The 23,670-nt window shown below is 40.3% G+C and overlaps 3 protein-coding genes across 7 annotated transcripts in view; all 3 read right to left on the bottom strand.

Moving 5' to 3' along the window:
- Positions 1–398: 398 nt before the first annotated feature.
- Positions 399–6,582, bottom strand: LOC144466873 (CD209 antigen-like protein C). The gene is made up of 6 exons (XM_078174658.1): positions 6,455–6,582; positions 6,284–6,382; positions 4,073–4,243; positions 3,836–3,978; positions 1,870–1,970; positions 399–1,531 (listed from the first exon to the last, which is right to left on the bottom strand). Exons 1-6 carry the CDS (start codon positions 6,525–6,527, stop codon positions 1,378–1,380), a joined length of 741 nt encoding a protein of 246 aa, XP_078030784.1. The 5' UTR covers positions 6,528–6,582; the 3' UTR covers positions 399–1,377.
- A 2,448-nt stretch (positions 6,583–9,030) lies between these two features.
- Positions 9,031–17,443, bottom strand: LOC117251694 (C-type lectin domain family 4 member E-like). The gene is made up of 6 exons (XM_078174171.1): positions 16,339–17,443; positions 15,565–15,676; positions 15,357–15,488; positions 11,595–11,737; positions 9,771–9,874; positions 9,031–9,171 (listed from the first exon to the last, which is right to left on the bottom strand). Exons 2-6 carry the CDS (start codon positions 15,635–15,637, stop codon positions 9,036–9,038), a joined length of 588 nt encoding a protein of 195 aa, XP_078030297.1. The 5' UTR covers positions 15,638–15,676; positions 16,339–17,443; the 3' UTR covers positions 9,031–9,035.
- A 1,857-nt stretch (positions 17,444–19,300) lies between these two features.
- parp4 (poly (ADP-ribose) polymerase family, member 4) overlaps positions 19,301–23,670 on the bottom strand; it is a 42,894-nt gene continuing 38,524 nt past the window's right edge. For 4 of the 5 annotated variants that reach the window (XM_078174651.1, XM_078174654.1, XM_078174652.1 and 1 more), the window contains one exon: positions 19,301–22,828. In XM_078174651.1, coding sequence (XP_078030777.1) covers positions 22,819–22,828 — 10 coding nt within the window. In that variant the 3' untranslated portion in view covers positions 19,301–22,818. The remainder of the gene's footprint in view (positions 22,829–23,670) is intronic. The other variant, XR_013493288.1, reaches the window with a different exon arrangement.

Here is a 23,670-nt window from a genome sequence, read left to right as displayed (position 1 = left end):
TTATTCTTTGAAACAAACACGTGCATGTTTATCAGTAAAGTCAGGAAACACACACGCACACACACACACACACAAAGATTTGCAATAAAGCAAAGTGCCATTTAAAACAACACATGCAACAATTAAAGATGGAGTTCTGCTCCGAGTTGTCCATGATTGTATCAGAGTCATAGATTCATTGCTAGCTTCCTCGTTTTCCACTTGTACCGTACCTCCTGTAATACCAAGATCAAGGATGACAAAAATGTGTTAAACATTTCTTTTTGTGTTGTTTTATATTTGCAGCTGCTCCTGGAAATATGGCTTCATTCCGGCGTTTTTATATATGCAGGTTGGGTCAGATGACTTTACATTGCAGTTAGTTATGGAATACAAATTACACAGCTTCACAAATATTCCTTTCTCTCTTTAATCATCTCAAAACATTGTCATTGCAAAATTAAGTGCATATTGTATATATCTACAGCAGGAAACAGCACTTAAAATAAAAGCATTGTATTGGAAATTCACTGTACTTGAAAATAAAGTGTATTTTTCACAAACTTGACACATTTACGAGTCACTTGCGATCCATTCAGAATGGATTCGCGACCCACCAGCTGGGAACCACTAATCTAGGGGTAGGTGAAAGCACAAACTTTATTGGCTGCAGCCGTTACAGAGTGGTGCAGGAATGAGTCCTAAAACTGGGAAATGAGTGAGCATTTTAGCACTCCTGGTTCCCTCATCTTGAAGTCAGTGGGTTTTTGGTTAGATGCCTGAAATAAAGTCTGTTTAACACAAGCTTCAGAGACTTTGAGGTTTTGGTCTACACATAAAATATGTCAGTCAATACCCAAATTGTAAATTTTGAAGCCTTAATGCGTCTTAAAAAAGACAGTTGTTAACAAGTGGCTAAATGAGACCACAGAGCATCATCATGCCAAACTCACCTTTACAGCCTCGTTATGGTGAGGACATTGAAGTCACACGACCATAGTGTTGTTTGTTTATAGCCCAACATTAGCTTTTTCCTTATGGTGATTGCGTTGATGCTTCAGAAATAATAAAAACTGTGTTCCTTTATAAAGACTATCCTGCTAAACAAATCCTGTAAGTATCACAAACTTTTGTTTGCCACAGAGTTTATTTTCTGCAATTATCCAAAATCTTACTGAAAAATCCCACAGGCTTTTGTTGAGGGAACCAGGGCAATGTTAACTTCTGTGTTGGTCTACAAAAGGGCGTCATCCCTGCACTACTCTATGGGGCTTTCAACTGCATCACATGATACACACACACATACACACACTGGCTGGAATGGCGGTGGATCATCTCATCATGACAGAGCATTATTGCCAAAGCCAAAGCATTATTAAATTGATGATCTCAAAACGTTCAGCAATGTTGAGCCGTTTTCTCACAGATCCACCGCAGTGAGGTTTCACATGACAGGTCATTCCACTCGCTGTCAGGTCTGATATGGACACAGTCCTCTTCACCCCACTGTGGATCTCCACCACCATTATCAGGCTGGTTCACTTCCCAGTTGCTAACAGGTTAAATAATGAACAAGAGAATCATGATACTGTAAATGTCTGACACAATCACAGTTCCTGTATTTAAATAATCACCTGACCTCATAATAACTCATCAATTTACCAATTTTGGATAACAGTTTATATGACGGAACATAATTTATGAAATCTGTCAGCTTGGGTTGAGTCCCATTTCATTATCTATAATAAATCTGTGTACAATATTTATGCATGTGCAGCAGCTATGAATGAAAGAAATGTCTGCTGGAAATGCAAATCAAGCAAATTCTAGTATTGTTATATAAAATTAAAGTTGTATATGTAAATGTCTTCAACCAAAGCAAGGCCTTACTTCAGAGTCAGTGGAGTTCCATCTATCCATTTCCAGGTTCCTTCTTTAACTCTGTCAGTCAAACCGATCCAAGCAGTCTGGGTGAACTTATTGAGAAACTCCTGTTCAACATAAAGAAACCCACAGTATAGTTTAGTTTTAACCACAATGTATGTGTGTGCAGTTTATAGTTATTTATCTCAACACAAAACTTTGCTGTAACCTGATAATCATAATTAAATATCAGGGCTCGTATTCACAAAAAATCCTAAGACTAAAAGTAGCTCTTAGTGACGTCATTCTAAGAAACATCTTAGAATTCCTCGAATTCTAAGATTTCGAAGTGGTTTCTAAGTGGTGATAAAAAGCACTTTTAATGCGCAAACTTATACGGGACGCATTTGTCCCCGTTACCTTTTTAGCTTGTTTCGCGGCTGCATCCGCCTCCCTCAATACTGAACCAATTTTAAAACGAGTTGTACCTATGAATCATACGCACACGTACACATGAGGAAATAGGGCCCAGGTTGAAAAATATACAAGTTATTCTTTAACACAGCTGCAAACTAATGATTTAAGTTTAAATTAAGTTAAAGTTTATTACTTTATTAATCCCCCTGAGGGGAAATTCAATGTGTTCACATCCCTCTCAGCCAACCACAAACAGCCACAGCATTAGATAGAGAGTATATATTCAGCATCTGTCATCTTAGAAAAGTCAAAAGAAAATAAACAGAGTGAGACTGCGAGAGAAGAAGAGAACGCGTGCGCACCAGAGAAACACTGTCAACAAATTGTAAATTATGTTCGGTGTCTTAAGGGTTTACGTGCTTCATGTGATTGCCTACAAATGTTAAAATGTTCTTGCTTAACGTGATCTACAAAGATGGAGTACATTATTGCGCTCTTTTGCCATGGGGAATTGAGTAAACACTCATTACGCCTTCATGCAGAGCATTTAAAAGAATACTCTGACCATTTGGGAGTTATGCCCTTTTTCTATCAATTTCATATTGAGACAACATGATCGATATCTTTTTTGTGTCTGTACGTCCAGTGGCTGGGTCTCAGCGGTTAGCATGGCGCTTATAGGGGGTCAGTACGTCCTGCGCAGTGATCCGCGGAGGCATACACCGGTGAGCAGGCACAAGCACAGACGTAGCCTGTAAACAAAACTCAGTTGTTTATTTAGCCTCGCGATATCTCCGTACTATAGTAGCTGCAATGGACGACTTTGAAACTAGAGGCCACTGTATTTGAGCCAGGGAAGCCAGACTGCTGAGGCGCACAGGGGGAGCATCATTTTATTCCCCCCTCCATTTAAAAAAAAACAACAACTCGGGTTCAGTCAGGCTCGGAAGCAGAGCTCTTGGTCAAGGACAGAAGGCAGAGTGGTTTACCAGGGAGCAGACGAAACAGGAGAATGAGGGACAGGCAGGGTCAGTTACAACAAAGCAGTGAGGAAAAAGAACAATGTGGCAAGGAGAGTCTGTGACGAGGGAGTCCTTATAGTGCCAGGAGGTAATGATCCACAGGTGAGAGTCTTGATGAAGTGGGCGCGATGGACGGGCAGGAGCGGGAAATGTGTGGACAGGGGATAGGCTGGCAGGTAGGTGTGGTGGTGAGAGTGGCAAACTACTGAATGAGCTGAGAAGCTGACAAGTATGGCAGGTAAAAAGTGCCCAGTGTGACATCACAAAATGACTCATTTCACTATCGGGATTTGATCTATTTGGTCCTGTAATATTTGGAGGTCTAGAAGAGCGGCATGATCAAATGATTATATCTCTATTCAGTTAGTGGAGGGTTGAACTGGAAGTAGTTGTTAGAATTGAAAGCAAGGCTGAGCAGCATTCCTGTGGGCCTGATTCAAATGTGCACATATTCCGATTACACACCATCAAAGTAATGGCGACTTGTTTACTTTCAGTACTTCCTCAAATTTGTCAGTAACGTGCAAACACACACACACACACACACACAGTACCTGCTCTGCAGAGCTGTCTATCACCACCAGATCTGCTCCTCTGCCTCTGCAGTCCTCTCTGGCTTCATCCCAGGAACCACTCCCAGAAGAGAGAAGATAACAGGCACAATTGAACATCCTCCATCCTGCAGGACACGTTTTCTCTGTAAGATACAAATAAGAGACATTAAAGATCAACAAGACTTGTGTCAATAGCAGGTAAGGACCCTCTAATGATGGTCATTTGGTTGGTGTAACCTTTTGGGACAGACTTCTTCAACTCTTCAGTCATTTCAGTGATTCTGGCTTTCAGCTGGTCTCTTTCTTCAGTCAGGGAAGAAATCTTGTCATAACTGGTGTTGAGACTCTCAGTCAGGTTGGCTTTGATCATGGAGAGATCTGGAGCTGATCCATATGCTGAGACATGGTCTGAAATAACCAAGAGACATTTCACGAAAACACAAACAACCTTTTGCATTCACACGATGCCTAATGTATATCACAAGACTACATGTTTCCTTATTTTGCCCCATGATTGTGAAAGACTATCATACCAATCTAAACCAACACATGCCTCATGAAAGTGTTTAGTAAAACTGTAGCAGACTTCAGGAAGTGAAGTATATTTTCCACTGCAGTTCATCAGTAACATCACTTGGTGTAATTCAAGATAAACATCTCCCATGGAGTGAAAGATCTGCGTTGGGCTTTTAACCCATGCTGCAATCATAAAAGACAACATTACACATACAAAAAACATAAATAAAAACACAAATACAAAGGTATTGAATAAATAAAATTAAAGCTACAAGCAGCAATGAACGGGCCCTTGCACCCTCTCACACGTCAGGGGTCCCTGCATGTCGCTGGTCTGCGCCTACTTCCTGTGGCCAGTAGGTGATGCAATTATTTTGGCATGTAAAAGTCCTCAGGCCAGGACTCAAGCATGAGCAATTTGGGGCAGATTGGTGGATGTACACTCAAGTTACAACAACTTTCTGTTTTATGGGGAAACACACAAAATGGCTGCCACACCACACCACACCACACCACACCACACCACACCACAGCAACACTGTTTACAGTCTGTCAGTGTGGAGGTCAGGCACATCAAAGGCCGAGAGAATGTCCTGGCCGACACATTGTCACAAAGTCAGCTGTTTGTATGTGAATGTTGTCCGTGGCGCTCCCCCCATTCACGTTTTTAGGGTGGGGGTGTGATGTGCAGCAGCCTGTTCTCTCTCTCTCTGTCAGCCTGGTCTCCCTCCACCCTCTGCCTGCTGTGCACCTGAGGGCAATCTGCACTCAGGTAGAGAGAGGAGGAGGTGATAAGAGGGACAGGCAGTGTAGAGACAGGAGAGGCATGGCACATGGCACACAGACAGCCGATCAGGTACTGAGGAGTTGTTTTCTTCCTCCATCGTTTTCTGTCCCCCAAGCAGGTTCTTTTCCCCCATGCTTGTTTAGGTGCTGGGGTTTTGTTGTTTTAGTTTGGGCTGGAGATTGCCGGTAGTCACGTTATTTGTCTCTTTTGTTTTCTTTAGGTTTAATTCATGTTTTAGATAGTTTAGGAGGAGATGCTGGGAGTGACGGCCCACTGTGTGGTTGGTCCTTTTGACCGGGGTCTCCAGTCCCCTTTGTTTCCTTTAGTTTGTTTGTGCTTTTGTTTAATGCTTTGGGGGTTACACAACAAAGCTGGTTGATGGCGTCCTCTTTTTATATGTTGCAGCCTCCTGCCCCTATTGAGCCAGGTTTTGTTACTGTTTGTAAAGGTATTTAGATGGCATAGACAAAATCTGAAGCTGATCTAATTGATTCACTCTCACAGAGAAATTGAAGAATTATTACAACCAAGACCTGGTGTTATATTAACTGTAGTAAGTATTTCAGGAGCAGAGGAGGAAGTGACAGGAGTAGTGCAGAAATGAGTCCTAAAATCCAGACACGAGTCAGCATTGCAGCACTCCCAGTCCCCTCATCTCAAGTCAATAGACTTTAGTGGGTTTTTGTCAATGCTTGGAATAGGATCTGTGGTGAACACAAGCTCAAGAGAATTTCATTTTGTTTACGACATAGAATACCCCACTCGTGAATTCTGAAGCTTTTATAGCTTTTACATGTTATAGAAGCTATTGTGCACAGATATAAATACAGGTGTGCCTTGAGACTTTGGCTTGCCCTTTGGTGTGCCTTGGGCACAAAAAGTTTGAAACCACTGGAATATGGCACCAAAATGAGTCCTTGTTTTGTTGAGTTGGCTGCTAGGGTTTGATTTTTTTCTGTGTATAATTGACAAAATATTGAAAATGAAACTACTTTAACAGAAAAAAAAACATAAATGAGGCATTAATACAAGAAAGTCAATCAAACAAAAATAGATCAGAAATAATAATAATTTTAAAAAGTGACAAAAAGTGAAAGAGTGTGAAATCTAGGGAGACCATTTACAGGAATGTAAGTTAAACTCACAGTGGACACAGACGCCGATGAGTCCAGCCAGCAGGAGAACACTGAGCAGCCCCAGAAACAGGACAACAGCTCCAGGAAATCTCTTTGAAACCTCGGAGCCTGAACACAGAGAACACCAGTGAATATAGAAAATGATAAATCAGAACTAATGATGATATTAAACATTCTTACCTGTCTGTTTTTTGGGGGTTCCTTTGAATTCAACACATTCCTCATATTCAACATTCGCATAAACTTCCTCCATTGATGCTAATGACTATCTGAGGAGTCGGCTTTGCAGCTCAGGCTGTGTTACATGCAAGTGACCAAAGTGAGTCGTCAGGTTTAGTGGTTTCTCGTATCTTTTGAGGAAGTATAAATGTATGCTTCTTTTCCTTTTCCTTAAAAGGAGATGTTTTTGAGCAATTCTATGCACTGTGAAATGATCAAATAAACAACAATGAAATAAACATAGTGTATGAATGTTATTTGTTATGAAGTTGCCTTAAATAGACTTGTAATGTCATGGTACCTACAGGGAAACTTGAGAGAGGGTTTATACTAGTAAGGTGTGTTGCAGGTGCACGACTGGAAATAGCCCAGAGCTGTGAATGTCAGTGTAAAGTCTTAATGTACCAACAAAATGGGGGAAGTAACAGTTCATGGGAGAAACTAGAGGAAACAGTGACGGACATTTTTACGATCATAAGTGCACCTCAGGTTCAACCTTCATGACCAGCCCAGTTGCCTGAAGAAAATGTTGGGATTGAACATTTTTGTACAGAACAAGATATTTTATGCCAAAACATGACGAAGTCCGCGAAGTCCATTAATTCCTGATAATGGACACCTCGAAGGGCATTAACCCGCTTATACCATGGTCACTTACCAAAGAAACGAATATTAAATCAATTATTTATGCTTTAATGTGTTTTACAGTTAAAATCATGAGTTTTTCACAAGCCACAGCTGAGCGGACTATTTAATCTCTGTAGCTGACAGGCGTTGCCATAGAAACCCGCTGTGGCCGCAGTGTAGAGAGCGACTCTGATCAGTGAAGGGAAGTGAGATGATGGATAAACGTTAGCTACGTGATATTATTCAGAAGATGATTATTTCAGAAAGCCAGTGCACTTGAGATAGGCTATTACTTTCATGATTCACTGGTGTTCATTTATAGGCCCAAGAAAATTTGTTTCAAATAATCAACATCCAAATAGTAGGCTAGTCAAAATCGTTTTTAATTGCAACATAGCCTAATTCATAAGCATATAGCCTAGTAGTCGAGATTAAATCATATGAACACATTAACAAATTAACGATTGTTTTCTACTTTCTGACAAATTCAGACGCTGAAAAACTGGTTCATGCATTTGTAACAAGCAGACTCTATTAGGCTATTGCAATAGCCTCTTTTCCGGACTCCCTCAAAAATCCATCAAACGACTGCAACTTATTCAAAACGCTGCTGCACGTATTTTAACCAAAAGTAAGAAATATACACACATCACTCCAGTTCTTCAATCCTTACACTGGCTCCCATTGAATGCCAGAAATGAATTTAAAATTCTTCTTATTGCCTATAAGGCACTGAATGGCCTTGCCCCAAACTATATTAAAGAATTACTTGTGCCATATGAGCCAATGAGAACTCTCAGGTCATCAGCTAATGGTCTCCTCGTTGTTCCCCGTGTGCACACTAAAGCTGGAGAGGCAGCATTTAGCTGCTGTGCTCCTAGCAGATGGAATGCCCTTCCAAGCAATGTCAGAAATGCGCCAACACTGAGCTCTTTTAAAAGTAAACTTAAGACATTTCTATTTGCCTCTGTTTTAACTAGCCTGTTAATTGGTATTTTTTATTTATTTTTTTGTCACTAAATACTAGAATCACTATGCACTTTAAATAAGATGCATCCATGTATGCTTGCATACGTTCATGTTCTTGTTTGTTGTCTGTCTGCGTGCTTGTAAATATGTGCTCATATTTTTTGTTTTTATAAATAAATAAATTAATATAGATAAATCTTCTTCTTCTTCTTATTTAAAATTAAATACTAGGCCTACATTACCATTAATAGTGACATTTGAAAGTGATATGGGTATGTCCATCACAGTGGCATTTGAAGGACGGAGATTGACAGATTGAGCACTGCTTGTTGGGACATTTGGAGACGACAAGATGTTGCTCCAGTCTCGTCTCTCCTGCGCTGACGGGGCCCAATAAGCCTGCAGGCTGCTCTCACACCGATGTCCCGTGACGGTCATGATCTGACGAGTTTCCAGGCCGGCGTCAGAGAGCTGACCTACAGCTGTGCTCCTGAGGCTGTGATTGGTGTAGACCCGCGACTCCTTGTGCCGTTTCTCCCTTTTCTTTTCTTTTCTTTTCTTTTCTTTTCTTTTCATTCTCTAACCTCTCTTCTGCATCCCAGTCATCAAAATTATCAAATTCACCAAATAAATTAAATGAAATGATAGGGTTATGGTTATATATAGGGTTAATATGATTGAGAAAACATTTGAGGTGAGAAAAAGGCAATGCAGTCAAACAATCTTGATCCATATTTAATCAGCCTAATTTGACCGCTGGTCACGAGCAGTGATTGACATGACCGACAGCTGCATTAGAGACTCTTCTTGGTTTTGTTTACATGCAATAATGGCATTAGACGCAGTACAAGAAGGCAGAGGAACATGATTGTGTGGACTGTGTGGACACAGTGACAGCTTCAGCAAATATGACAAAATGTTATTTTACCAACTACAGGTTTAAATGCTACGGCATTTTCTCACAGATCCATGGCTTAGAGGTATCACATCGCAAATCATTCCAGTTTTCTCTTGTCTTCTTGCCAGCTAAGATTTCTACACAGTCCTCTTCACGCCAGTTATCAGGCCAGCCTCTCCAGTACCTATGGGAGGTCAGTAAGCAAGTGAATTTTTACAGGATTTTTCAATTTTCCACAGGAGCCCAAAAACAAAACAAAACAAATGCAGCTTAAAGTTTTTCTGGTGAAATAAAAATGTGGGTTTTTGGCTTCCAATAAATGAGTTTAATTCTTCATGTCAAGAAATGTTACAATTATTATTTAGACCAGTGGTTCCCAACTGGTGCAGCCACGGGGTCCAGATTTTTTCCTCAGTCATGAGTTCAAGGTCCACACAGTTTAATATATTCAGCGTCATATTTGAGTCGAGCTAGTTTGCTGTCTCTGTCATGTAGCTGCCTGTTAGTCACTCACTCTACGGCAGGAAACAGCACCTCAAAATAAAAGCTCTGTGCTGAAAATTCACTGTCCTTCAAAATAAAGTGTGTTTTTAACAAACCTGACACGTTTATGAGTCACTTGCGGTCCATTTGGTATTGGACCCATGACTCACTTTTGGACTGTGACCCACCAGTTGGGAACCACTGATTTAGACAGTCATAAAATAAAATAATAAATTTGGTATCATACATCCAAAGTTGCACATATACATCTGAATTAATATAAGGTAGTGTAAGCCTTACGCAACAGTCAGTGGAGTCCCATCAGTCCACATCCAGGTGCCCTCTTTGTCCCTGTCATTCAAACCGATCCAGGTGTTACTCCTAATGATCTGAGTGATGAATTCCTGTTCAAGATAAAGGATATGAGAGTGCTTAAATCTTAACTTAAACTATATCATGAATGCAGTTTGTGGGGATTAAAGTACTCAGATTACTCTGTTAGTTTAACATCTTATTTTGTTGACTACATTTTAGAGGTTTTTATATGTCTTATTACATCTTACAGATATCATGTTGATTTAGTTTTGTTTTCTACATTTACAAAACACTTTCACAGTGCACAAATTTTGTAAAATTTTAGTTTAGCTCAAGAAATTGTTTATTCATTGTCTCTTATTGATGTTAAGTCAGTCTACCTTAACCTTCATTTTACTTGCTTTCCTTATTTGGGGTGAGATAATTTCTTTATCATTATTTATATTTATTTATTATTTGTGTGTGTTTTTCATTGTTGTTTTAACACTGAAATTATTACCCGTGTACCTTGGTAAGTTAAGTTTTTAAATTAAAAGTAAAGCGGTTAAATTCAACCTTTTCTCTCCTGGTAATTATTAAAGGGACAGTGTGTAGCATTTTCAGTTGTTTATTGGCAAAAATCAATGTCTGCATTCATAAATATGTCATCATTGGTGTGTTATTACCTCCACCAATAATCTGACTTCTTTTCGTAAAAGGAGAATTTCGGATTTGTTTGTACATTGTTGGGGGGTTCCTTAACGTACCGCCATCTTGAAAATACATCCGCCAGCAAGGGACATATAGCTCTATGAGGGAATAGCCCCGCCTTCTGCGTTTTCGTTGAGAGCCAGGCCAGCACTGTTTGACTGAGAAGATGAAGGAGAGGAGCAAGAGGCGCTTTGCTGCTATCCCAGCGAATCTGAAAGCCTGCACTACTGCAGCATAACAAAGTTCCACTCTTTGAGCATAATGCAGGATCATGTATATGCAGCATCATGGGAGACGGAATCCTTCGTCGCCAAGAAAGCGCAAAAGGGAATCAAAAGGCAACGTGACCGGCGACTTCAAAAAACGAGGGTCAACATCGGGGTAGCCTTTTCCCAGGTGGAGAGAGCTGCTGAAGGAGAAAGGTTTTAAAAGGGACGCTGAAGTTGCCTGCTTTCTTCTCGACAGGTAAGTAAACGTCGTGGTCTTGACTGTCGCTCTCCTCCTCCTCCTCCTCCTGCTCTTCCTCCACGCCTAACTCCTACCGATCCTCTGCCTCTCTGTCCTCGCTCTCTCCCTCTCCCTACCGTTGCAGGCGTTGAATCACCAGATGAAGATCAAAATATAAATGAATAATGTAACCCGACTATTGCGCTATCTGTTTGAATGCAATATACGATTTCAATGTTAGATGGGAGAAATTACTACACACTGCGGCTTTAAAAGTGAATTTCATTATCGATAGTAATAAATGGACCTGCACTGGTATAGTGCCCTTCTAGGCTTCCGACCACTCAAAGTGCTTTAATACTACATGTCACATTCACCCATTCACACACCCATATACTGGTGGCAGAGGCTACCATACAAGGTGCCACATGCCATTCAGCTTAAACACACGCATACACCGACTGAACAGCCACTTAGGACAATTTGAGGTTCAGTATCTTGCCCAAGGATACTTCAACATGTGGACTGGAGAAGCCGGTGATCAAACTGCCAGTCTTCTATATCTATATCTATATCTATATCTATATCTATATCTATATCCATATAGACTGATTTGAACATTTTCCTTGGGATATCGTTTTTGGTCAGGGGATAAAGAAGCACACACACTACCTGTTCTTCTAAAGTGTTGATGACGACCAGATCTGCTCCTCTGTCTCTGCAGTCCTGCCTGCCTTTTTCCCAAGAATCAGACCGAGTGGAGAGGAAATAACAGACACAGCTGAACATCCTCCACTCTGCTGGACAGATTTTCTCTGTAACATGCATCAAACAAAAGACATTAAAGATCAGACAAGACCCACATCCTACGTTCTATTACAGAAGTTGGAGGCTGTGTGACTTCCTGCTTAGACTCATGTCGCTCTCAGTACACGTATACGTGTAATTCATCATGTTTATATTATAGTTTATTCATGTTGCAATTACTGTCTGCCACAAACATATTTTATATTCTATAGACATTTCAAGCCCTTTTGCATGATTTTCTTTTTACACATATTTAATGATTTTTGTTGGAGGGAGCCTGAGATTTAAGATTTTCATCACCTACATCAGCTTCTCTGTAACTATTGTGCATATGACAATAAATAAACTCCCCTCACTCTGCCTTGTTTGAAGGATCTGTAGTGACTCCTCACACTACATTACCTCTCAGATCACTCATTAAATAAAATGACATTGGAACAAAAAGGAAGGCGATATGAAAAAAGAATCCCGGAAAAGTGAAAATAGTGGAACTTAGAGGTCACACTATGAAGAAGTTGTACTGTCAATTTATCACAATCATAAAAAGGAAGTGAAAGTCGTTTAAGTATAAAGAGTTTTTTGGGGAACTGTTCAAGCAAAGACATTTTTTCACCTGGAAGTTATGACTTAGCTGCATACTTTAACAACTGTTCATGCAGAGACAGTAGCCACATAAAGGTCCAGTGTGTAGGATTTACAAGTATATATTGGCAGAAATGGAATATAACATTATAAGTGTGTTTTCTTTGGTGTATAATCACCTGAAAATACGAACTTTTGTGATTTTGTTACCTTAGAATGAACCGTTAATATCTACATAGGTAGCAGACAGTGTACCGCCATGTTCATACAAAAGCCCAGAAAAGATAAACGAAACATTGGATCATTCAGGGTGCCCTATTTAAACTGCTCTGGCCTGCCTACTGTTGCTGCTTCCTCTGCAAGCTGCTTTGCAACCCACCTCCACCCCAGCTCCTCCTTTTCATGTTGTGTCTGACTTATCAATGTCATTTCTGTTTGTCACTGAAGCTCTGTTCTGTTCCTGGTGGGTCATTCCTGCTGCTCTCCCTGCCTTAGGCTTTCCATGTAGGCGCATGGAAGGGCAGGGAGGTGTGCTTTCTCCGCCTCAGGCTTTCTGTGGCCTAGGGAGGGCAGAGAGGCCCCAGAACAGAGCCATACTGCCACATATATTACTGCAAATGGAAATCGTTTTCTTTGACTGAAGTGGTCCTGACTTAAGTAGAATTACCGCCTCACAGTTGAATGCCTCCAAGAACCCATCAAGTTGCAGTTATCGTTTACATCTATGTCTGTGAAAACATGGATGCTTTGACCTTCAATTACCTTATTCTAATCAGCTGATTCTTAAGTCCAAGTGGACGTTTGCACCAAATTTGAGGAAATTCCCTCAAGGCCTTCTTGAAATATCACGTTCCCAGAATAAGACGGGCATAAGGTCACAGTGGCCTTTGACCTGTGACCACCAAATTCAATTCAAATTACTCCAGCCAAGGCTGTTGCTGGCTCAGAGGCATAAAAAGGTGATCGCACATTGGCAGGTACTGGGCTAGTGGTAGGTAGGTCCCCGATCAGCCAAACCGTGGAGGAGAAACACTGATTCACTTCAGTCAGTGTTTTAACCATTTTTAATCACCTGGTCCGTTGAACACTGAAGGAATCCTAACAGGGAGTTCACGCTTGGCACATGGGAGTAGTTTCAGCTGGTTACAATTGGCAGACCTCACTGCTAGATGTCATTAATTGCTACACAGTGCTTCTTTTAAACATACCATGGACTAAACTCTGGCTTTTAGCTTTAATACAGATGCTTACAAGACTTCTAGTTGGAAAAGGTGCCTCATGCATAAATAAATTCATGTTTACATAAACTGAGTGGCTGAAATTAAGTTATTGGAACAAGACAAACGGACTGTACATAGAGTTTACAGAGTTAAAAGTAGAATATAATCATGGTTTTCTATACATACTGATACTATACTGATATTAATGTAGTCAAAATATTTCATAATTCTGCCCTAAGGTCATAAAAAATGTTGATTTGGATTTAGCTAGATTTGCGTTGTGTTTACTTGCAGTTGCCGTCCATTTTGGTTACCCCTTGTGTTTATTTGGTTTGACCAAGCCACTGCTCCCTCATGTGTCATTTTGACAGGTCAGTTTGTTCAGTTAACACACCTTGTTTATTTATTATATTGAGTATGGTTATGTTATGTTATGTTGACCTGTTCTATAGTTATTCATTTCTTGGTTTGTGATTTTTCATGCATTTTTTTGGCTAAATAAAAACCCACGATTTTGTCAACGACTCCTGTGTCCTTGTTGCCTCACTGCTTGGTCCCTAACAGCTATTAATGAGAGAGGACAGGATGGTGCAAAATCATGGGGGCATGTCAAATAATTTTTTAAGGGACTTGCTTTTCATTTTGGTTTCGGGGAGGGACGTACAACTTTAAATGGTTGTATTTTGTATTTATTTCTCCCTGAACCCCAAAACCTGACAGCATGTTTAAAAGGCACGTCGTCCTTAAAAGAATCACCAAAATTACACCCTTCATCACAGCCAGAAACTGTAAAAACAGAAGTTGTGACTGTGACTCTAAATTGGTCGTAGGTGTGAATGCGAGTGTGAATGGTTGTCTGTCTCTATGTGTCAGCCCTGTGATAGTCTATCAGTTTACATATTGATGTAAAATAAAAACCATAATAGTGAGAGCATTCATTCTCTTTGCAGCAGAAAACTGTGGCTTCTTTCGTGTCATGATTCACGTCATTGTGCTACATTACAAGTAGTGCAAAAACGTGAAGCAGCGCAGATGAATGATTGATAAATCGATCACAAGGCTTTTTCACTCTGCTCATAAAAATGAGCATATCCCAAAAACTAAATAATGCACATGGTTCAAATAAGTCATGGAGTGTTAAGAAATATTTTGTTTATGTTTCTACATTAAAAAATCTTTTGGATCAGTGTGTTTTTATTTTGTAAAATCTAATGAAAAAACATGTCAGATTTTTGTATATATATTTTCAAAATGGCACAGTTTCAATACTTTTATTAACTATTATAATTTACTGACTTTCATAACCTTTCAGCTTAGGTTGTACAAATTTCAGAGTCAGAAATCAGAATGTGAAATACTTAACTGATCCTCGAGGGAAATTGTGATTTGTTACAGTCGCTCTGATATAAAGAATAGAGAATTATCAGAAATAAGAAAAAGAGTATGAATAAAAAGTATGTGAATATAAAGCAATAAAATAAAATAAAATACAAATGAAAATGTGCATTATGCTACAGTGTTTAACAAGCACCAGGCAGAAGAAAATACTGAAAACTCATCTCTAAAGTAGAATTTAAAGTAAATAATCTGCTGGAAGCAAGCTGCTTGACTATGACTTTTTATCAGCCTGGAAAAAATCATCTTCATGACAAATGTATTTACAAAACAAAAAATGAGGTCAATATTCAATTATATTTTGTGATGCTTTTCAAGACAGACTCTAAAAAGGTAAGTAAAATAATTGACAAAAATCAAGAAAGCTGACTAACATTTAGGTGCATCTCTCAGCGCAGAATATTGCTCCTGAAAAATCACAACTTCAAACTGACATTAACTTGAATAAAAAAAGCAGACTTACAGTAGACACCGAGGCCGGTGAGCCCAGCCAGCAGGAGAACATTGAGTAGCCCCAGGCAGGGAACAACAGCTCCAGGAAATCTCTCTGAGCTCCTGGTGCCTGAACACAGAGAACACCAGTAAACACAGTCAATAATACAACAGTAATGATAATAAACATCTGTTCACATTCTCACCTGTCGTCTGCGCTGTTGAAGGTCTCGGGTTGACAGGTTTGGCATTTTCAACATTGGCATAGATTTCCTCCATCGCTCACGAGGATGCCGGCTATTTCCCTGAAGGTCAGCTCTGCTGCACAGAATACAAAACATGTAAATGATGACACTCTTGTTGGTTATAATGTCTGGTTTTTTAAAAGAGGAAGTCCAGAGTTTTGCTGGTGATGAATGCAGCTCGGACAAAGGTCATCCACCACTGAAAGTTCTACACCAGGAACTAAGAAACAAGATCATATTTCTCCTGTTTTAGCTTCTCTGCACTGGCTCCCTGTAAAATCCAGAATTGAATTTAAAATCCTCCGGTACTTTATAAAGCTCTAAATGGTCAAGCTCCGTCATATCTTAGAGAGCTCATAGTGCCATATTATCCCACCAGAACACTGCGCTCGGAGAATGCATTGTCCCATATGTATACTATCAGATATTAATATATACTTTCAACATATTGTACCACAGTAGCCAGAATTATAATATTATTACTTTCATTAATGTTGTTGTAAGCTACTGTCATTACCGTCTGTCCTGCATCTGTCTCTCTCTCTCTCTCTTTCTGTCTCATTGTGTCATACGGATTACTGTTAATTTATTATGCTGATCTGTTCTGTACGACATCTATTGCACGTCCGTCCGTCCTGGAAGAGGGATCCCTCCTCAGTTGCTCTTCCTGAGGTTTCTACTGCTTTTTTTTCCCCTGTTAAAGGCAAACAAATATGATAGAGACACTGTAATCACCTTAATCAGTGAAGACTCTCAGTCATCCAGGTCGTAGTAATCTTATTGTAGGCAGCTGGACTTGCTTGAGTTTCTTAAAGACGTCTCACCTCTCATTCAAGAGGCTTCTCCAGTTCTAACGGACTGTTGCAGAGTTGCAGGGTTTAAACTCTGTGCGGGTGTCCCCTCAGAGTCATTGAGGTCACATGTAACCTCTGAGCTTGTGTCTCTTCCTCTCTGTCTGTTCTTGGTCTGTTTGAGGTCTTGGTTAGGGTAGTCACAAGATTTTTTAGCTCTTCCCTGATGTGTTTCTGTTCCTTCACCTTCCCCTCTGTCCTCGTGGACACGTTTCCAGCCCGATGGCTCAGGGTTCTGATGACCCCCAGCTTGTGCTGCAGTGGGTTGTCCAGTCAAACGACAGGTACTGGTCTGTGTGAAAGTTTTCCATTCACTCCAATATTAAGGCTTTTGTATTCTTCAGTGTGCACTGCATGGTCTAAGAAGGGTAGACTGTCTCCTCTGACATCCTTCCATGTGAGATCTACTTCCGTTTTCTGTTCTGGTGTTGCAGCAAAGTTGTTAAGCTCTCTGTCTGATAAGTTTTTCAACCACTTCTCATGTATGTCCAGATGTGTTGTGTTGCTGTACTAATTTCTCCAGGTTGTGGTTGTTCTGACGAGACTATAGTGTAAGGAATTTCCATGTCTGTTGTTCCTTGCCCCTGGTGTGTTGCGACATTGACGCCCTCTCAACAAACTCAGAGACATCTTCAAGGACTTCACTGGGTAATCAGTTCTTCAAATATCTGTTCAGTCTTGGATTCAAGTGCATCGATGGTGAAATGAATCTGTCTCTCTCTCTCTCTCATCGAGCAGCTGGTGCTGAGCCCTCTGAAGGATAGCTGCAGCCCTGTGTCCTTTCACGATGAAACCCAAGGATGTTAGGAATGATCCCATGTTGCCTGCATTTCAAATTGAAGCACAGGTGGTTCCTGTAATAGATATTCTTTCTAATTCCTGTACCAGTCGAAGGGCATTCTTCCCAAATTGTTTAGCAACATGTTGGTGAAGATTCTCAGTCATCCAGGTCATGGTAATCGAAAGTGCTATATTGTAGGTAACTTGAGTTTCTTGAAACTGAACTGAGCTGAAGAAGCCTCTTGAATGAGAGTTGAAACATTGTCAGGAAACTCAAGCAAAACCGGTTGCCTACGATAAAGCGCTACAAAAAAATCACTCAAGTTCTTTTCAAAATGCATCGCAGACTTTAAATGACCTCTAAACAGGAGTGAGTGGAAAACCACCAGGACCCCTATTAGAGTCCCTAAGATAAATAAAAATCAGGCATTACTAAGTCAAAATTACCTTTTCAAACACCTCTGCAACTAAGTCTGTGCTGGAATAATCCACTAAAGAAAAAAAAAGTGTCTTACCTTATGGAGATCGCAGTGAGCTCCCAGGTAAGAGAAAACGCATAGGAGTGTGCTTGGTTCGTCGTTACAGAGGCAACAGAAGGATGATTCGTTGATTAGTCCATTGAAAGAAAATTAATCATCGACTATTTTGATAAGCAATGAATCGTTTCAGTCACTTTTCAAGCAAAAAAGTCAAACATTTGCTGGCTACAGCTCCGTAAATGTGCGAATTTGCTGCTTTCTTGGTCGTTTGTGAGAGGAAATTAAGAGTCTTTTGGGTTTTGGACCACTGGTCAGACATGAGGAGCAAAGTGAGAATCTCACTTTGAGTTCTGGGGATTTTTTTATTTTACATTTTATTGATGAAACAATCAATCCTGAAAATAATGAGTATATTAGTTGATAATAAAGTAATCGTTAGTTGCAGCCTTTTTGGTGATCTCTATACATTTTTTATGGCGCTGCTAAAACAACTAGCAAGACCTTTTTGGGAAATGCAACTTACACTCTTGCTGACAGTTTAAAGAGAAGTTAAGTCTATTTAATGGCAGCATACCAATCAAATCCCATATGTTAGAAGAGGGATGTGCGTTTTTTTTTTTTTTTTAATCATTGATTGTGATAAAACAATGGTGAATACCCATTATCAGGCTAATCATGATAAGGACGAAACAGTTACTGGTTCCACAATAAACCAAGTTAAAATTCATGACAATTAGCACGACATGTAGGTCACACACCTGCCAAGCTGCAGACCACTGTTTGAGTCCAACAAACAGCATAATCTGTTTTTAGTGAGTGTTGTGTTTTTAGGGACACATCGCTGTGTTCCCACCAGGGAGAGTGCCACGAAAGGCGGTACTTTTTTTTACTGAGACATTGCTGTGTTCCTAGCGAGGACTGTGCCACCAAAAAACAGGGAATTTTAAGTCAAAATATTCATCCGTCCATTTTCATCCTCTTATCCGGGGCCGGGTCATGGGGGCAGCAGGGTGAGCAAAGCACTCCAGACGCCCCTCTCCCCTTCAACACTTTCCAGCTCCTCCTGGTGGACCCCAAGGTGTTCCCAGGCCAGATGAGATATGTAATCCCTCCAGCGTGTTCTGGGTCTGCCCCAGGGCCTCCTACCAGTGGGTCGTGCCTGGAAGATCCTGATCAGATGCCCAAACTACCTCAACTGACCCCAGTTGACGCGAAGGAGCAGCGGCTCTACTCCGAGCTCCCTCCAGATGTCTGAGCTCCTCACCCTATCTCTAAGGCGGAGCCCAGACACCCCACGGAGGAAACTTATTTCAGCCGCTTGTATCTGTGATCTCTTTCTTGCGTTCACTACCCAGAGCTCATGACCATAGGTGAGGGTTGGGACATTTCAGCCAAAACATGTTTTCAAATGAGTTTCTCTTTTTCCGAACCACAAGTTAACCACAGCATTGCTGAAATGCAAACTTTTTAACATGTCCGCTACATAATGCAAGTGCAATTGTAATGTATTCATGGTTTGCAGAAATGTATGACGCCAATATTTTTTCCAGTGGCTGGGCTGGGAAGAGAGGCAAAAGACAACAAAGGTTTCATGCAGAATGAATTTATTATGGTGTTGACAAAAAGAGAAAGTGACACAAAAAGAGAAGTGAAGGCACTCCAATTAACATTTTTAAAGATTTTAATTCTGTTCATGATTATACACACACACACACACGCAAAAACAATATACCTTCCACCATAACACAAACATGTGACACCTGATATAGAAAGCAACCTAAGGCCGTGTGTCCACATAGTGTTTTTCTTTGGCACAAAAGTGGTCACAGGACTTTTTTTTTAATGAAGCCCTGCACGTGGGTTTTGTTTATATCCTCCTGAGACCCAAACTCTTGTTTGTTATGCATTTTTGATTTCTCCTAGCTCTTTGGGATCAGTAGGACCTGATAAGTATAAACGATAATAAAGTCCCAGTGTCTTCAAATGAGTACTTCCTAATTATCAGTGTCTTATCTTGTTACTGTTGCTAAAATTGGTCAAATTTGTTGCCATATCAAACTATACTACTACTACTACTATTAAATAAACAAATTTCAATCTCAAAATCTGATCATGATTTGGACCTTGTTCACTTTTGTGTTGGGATGAGCTGCAGCCTGACTTGGCAGAGATGGCTTCCATCTTGTTTTTACACGGATTAGTGAATTGTGCTCTTACTACACGAGATGGCACAAAAAAGTGTCCACGGACGAGGACAACAGGTCCAAGTTAAACATAATTAAGTATAAGGTCAAATATTATTGTATAATCGTTAGCTAGGCAGCTTAAATAACGCTACCTTAACTGATGGTTGACTACACAGTTACATACACAGGTACACACATACGGTGATAAAAGAACATTAACCATCAGAAACATTCAGTGTTCACCAGCTGATCTGCTCCCACAAATGGGCTTTTCTGTCTTTGTAGTGACAGTAGCCTGGCTAAAGAAACATCAGTGACATCGCCAGTGCCTCTCTGAAAAGTTCACAGATTTTCAAATAGAAGCATTTAGAGTGGACGCACAAAAAATCCCCAAAACAAAACAAAACAAAACAAAACAAAACAAAACAAAGAACGGACAGGCGCTAGGCCGCTGCATATGCTCTCTCCTCATTAGTAACGAGTGAAAAAGACACCAGTGTCAAGAAATAAACGCTATGTGGACACAGGCCCTGATAGTTCAAATCTCTTGTGTGTAATTAGCTTCTGTATTTTTTTTTCTCAGACAGGCTCTGTCTGCTGTTGGTTTTTACACATTATAGTGGTTTTCACAGGAAAAACAACTGAAGCAGCGTGAGAAAAAAATAGAAAAAATAGAGAAGTGGTGAACCAGTTCTTGAAACAGCAATATGTTCAGGTTCAACAGCTGTATTTTCTAAAAGCACATCTCATGCACATGCAGTATGTTCCAGGTGATTATGTTGAGAAAAGATTTAAACAAATTGTGACCAGCCAACATCAGAAAGATATAAAATAATTTGATAAAAGACCTGCCATTGCATGAGCTAGTTATATCTTACGTGATAGTATGCAGATACTTATCATTGTTCTCACTGACACTTCAGGTTCACACAACTGACACACAGCAACTGTGGATTTCACATGATTTGAAATCACCACCTATAAACTGTTTCCTTCCATATTTACTCATTACAAGTCTGGTCATACTTTCTTCATTTTGAACTTATAGCTACAATAAAGTAATCAAAGGTGCTGGAAGGCAGTGACATATAGATAAGGCAAGGTACGTTCATTGCACCTTTAAAGCAAACAACACATGCACTCAACAAGGAATTTTATCTATTTTTGCCTGTATGTCCGTGTGTGAGACACTGGGAGGAAAATTGTGTTTAAATTCAAAGGGTCAGAAGTTCAGAGGAAGCAGACTTCTGCTGTGTGAGCCTCAGTTTTAATCTAATTTTGGACCGGATTATTCTGAGCTCTCTGACGCACTGCTTCTCACCGCGACCTTTCCTTTTGTTCCTGTTGCTCTGCTCTCACAGTGATACTTTCTCTGTCTGAAGGCTTTGTCATAGACATGCGCACATGTAAAAAGATAATTAGAAACACGATTATCAGTATATATAGCCAGGAAATTGGTTTTCCCCGAGGAGAAAACTATCAGATCCCCTACCCTAATTAAGGAAACTGCATTACTTTATTTCTATATAGTTTAAAAAGTTAGGTTACCACAGAGTGCCAGCTGTATATGGACATTTAAGGGCATTTTAACTCATCAGCTAGGGATGGGTATCAAGAACTGGGACGAAATTGGTACAGTTGCTGAAATAACAATAAGCTCCTGGATAAACAGTGCTTCTATAGGTATTCATTTACAGCTCTGTGATTCCCCGCCTCTCACCCAGTGTCAGCTGTAATAGGCTCCAGCCTCACCGCAACCCTGAACAGCATTAGTGGTCATGGATAATGCATGAATGAATGAACAGTTCATTCTGACATAGTCGGCATTTTCCTAACTGTCCCCTAATGACGACGAAGCTGCCAGTCAAAAGTGTGGGCTCTATTTATGAACACTGTATCTAAAGTCTGGGTAAAGTAAAATTAAAGATTTGTTTCTAAAAACATTTTTACATGTTGGAAAACGTGAAAAGACTGAATTGTATAGCGCTGCATTTTGGGGTTAGACTGTTTAATAGTAAGAAAACTTGGAGGGGAAAGGAAAACGTTCCCAATTTCTAACCAGTCGTATGTCAACCCTCCCTCTGTGCTACAGCACACAGAGCTCCCCTGGCTCACCTACCAACCAGCAGAGGTTTTACATCATTTGGCAGACCCCTGCCAAGAGACTGGGGAGCTTCAGATGCTGTAGCACGGAGGTAGGTTGAACCAAACACTGTTCATTTGCTGCAGTGACACAGAGTTGGTTGAAAATCCCCACAGTTTCCTTTTAATAACTTACTCAGAACGCTGCTTTGTCATTTTGTCACACTGCATGTACTGCTTTGGCTTATTGCTGCCGATGTTGCTGCCATATTGGGCAGATAAAACTGGCCTTCAGTGGATACACCCCCAGTGTTTCAGTACAGAGACTACTGCAATTTTTTCATGATTTTGAAACCTAATTTTTACACTCAGGAAATTCTAGTCATTCAAATTTGTCTGGGAGGTTGATAACACATTGTTCTGTGGTGTGACTAACCCAGAACATATATCTATTTTTACCTTATTTGGTATTAAAGTAAATTTTTTATGTTATCTTTGTCTGTTAACTTTAGAGAAGCTCGAGGACTAACAGTTCTTTAGTAATTCATAATCTTGCTGAAGTTTATCTTCTGGTAGTAAAGCAGCATTAAGGCACATCACCACCAGACATCAGTTGACCAGACATTTGTAACAATAGCTTCTCTCTCATTATATATACAGGAAACTCAAGGAACAATTTCACTTGTTAAAAATAACCACGGAGGGGGCGTCCAGGCGCTCACCTCGTAGAGCAGGCGCCCCATTAACAAAGGCTGCGTCCTTGCCGCAACAACCCAGGATCGATTCGTACCTGTGGCCATTTGCTGCATGTCATCCCCTCTGTCTTCCCCATTCCGCTTAATGTGCCCTGTCAAAGGTAAAAGCCAAAAAACAGTCTTTAAAAAAATAACCAGGATTCCCACACATTTACACAAACCAAATTTCAAAATGTTCCCATGACTTTTCAAGGACCCATGATATTTTTTTTCCCTTGCCCCACTTGCCTGTCATTTTTCAAACATATCAGATTCAAACTCTATTCAAACATAATTTCAGAGAGATGGATCCCTCCTCAGTTGCTTTTCCTGAGGTTTCTATTATTTTTTTCCGCCTTTGAGTTTCTCCTTATCTGCTGTGAGGGTCCAAAGGACAGAGGGATGTTGTATGCTGAATTCTGATTTGTGATATTGGGCTTTATAAATAAAACTGAATTGAAAGTGAGAGATGGAATGCAGGTAGAAAATGAAGAAACGTACCTGATGGTAAACAAAACGTTATATATATCGATGCATATTAGAGCTACTATATGTTACGTCGACAGCTACAGAAAATAAATTTGCCTCCGTCACATTACGTGGAACTTTATCTATGGGAGATTACTGTAACAGCTTCAAGAATAGCTGCTGCAATGCAGGAGCTTATGAGGATCCTAATAAACTAAACCTGTTTCTATCATGCGTTTCCAGCTGACCACTTGTGTTCAGATTTTGTAACTGCGGTCAAGACCCCCGTGCACAGTTATTGTGTCCACACTTTTGCTAGCTGCTTGCTAGTCATGCTAGCACTTGTGTCGGTACAGCTGGAGATATCGCTGTCGGCAGAGTTCAACCTGACTTCTTGCATAGCGCAAAAAACGACGAACAGTCATGCAACACGTCCTGCAATTTCTCGTAAAATGGGCTAGTTAGAGTGTTAGCATACGGTCAACAA

The sequence above is a fragment of the Epinephelus lanceolatus genome, chromosome 14 (assembly GCF_041903045.1).
Source record: "Epinephelus lanceolatus isolate andai-2023 chromosome 14, ASM4190304v1, whole genome shotgun sequence".
Classification (NCBI taxonomy): Eukaryota; Metazoa; Chordata; class Actinopteri; order Perciformes; family Serranidae; genus Epinephelus; species Epinephelus lanceolatus.
This window is presented reverse-complemented; position numbering and strand designations above follow the sequence as displayed.

Coding starts and splice junctions, on each gene's coding strand:
- LOC144466873 (XM_078174658.1), bottom strand. CDS start 6,527: ATGGAGGAAGTTTATGCGAATGTTGAATATGAGGAATGTGTTGAATTC. Junction 6,383..6,454: donor AACCCCCAAAAAACAGACAG/GTAAGAATGTTT, acceptor CTCTGTGTTCAG/GCTCCGAGGTTTCAAAGAGA. Junction 4,244..6,283: donor CATCGGCGTCTGTGTCCACT/GTGAGTTTAACT, acceptor TGGTTATTTCAG/ACCATGTCTCAGCATATGGA.
- LOC117251694 (XM_078174171.1), bottom strand. CDS start 15,637: ATGGAGGAAATCTATGCCAATGTTGAAAATGCCAAACCTGTCAACCCG. Junction 11,738..15,356: donor TTTTATTCAAGTTAATGTCA/GTTTGAAGTTGT, acceptor TGCATGTTACAG/AGAAAATCTGTCCAGCAGAG. Junction 9,875..11,594: donor TCAACACTTTAGAAGAACAG/GTAGTGTGTGTG, acceptor TATCTTGAACAG/GAATTCATCACTCAGATCAT.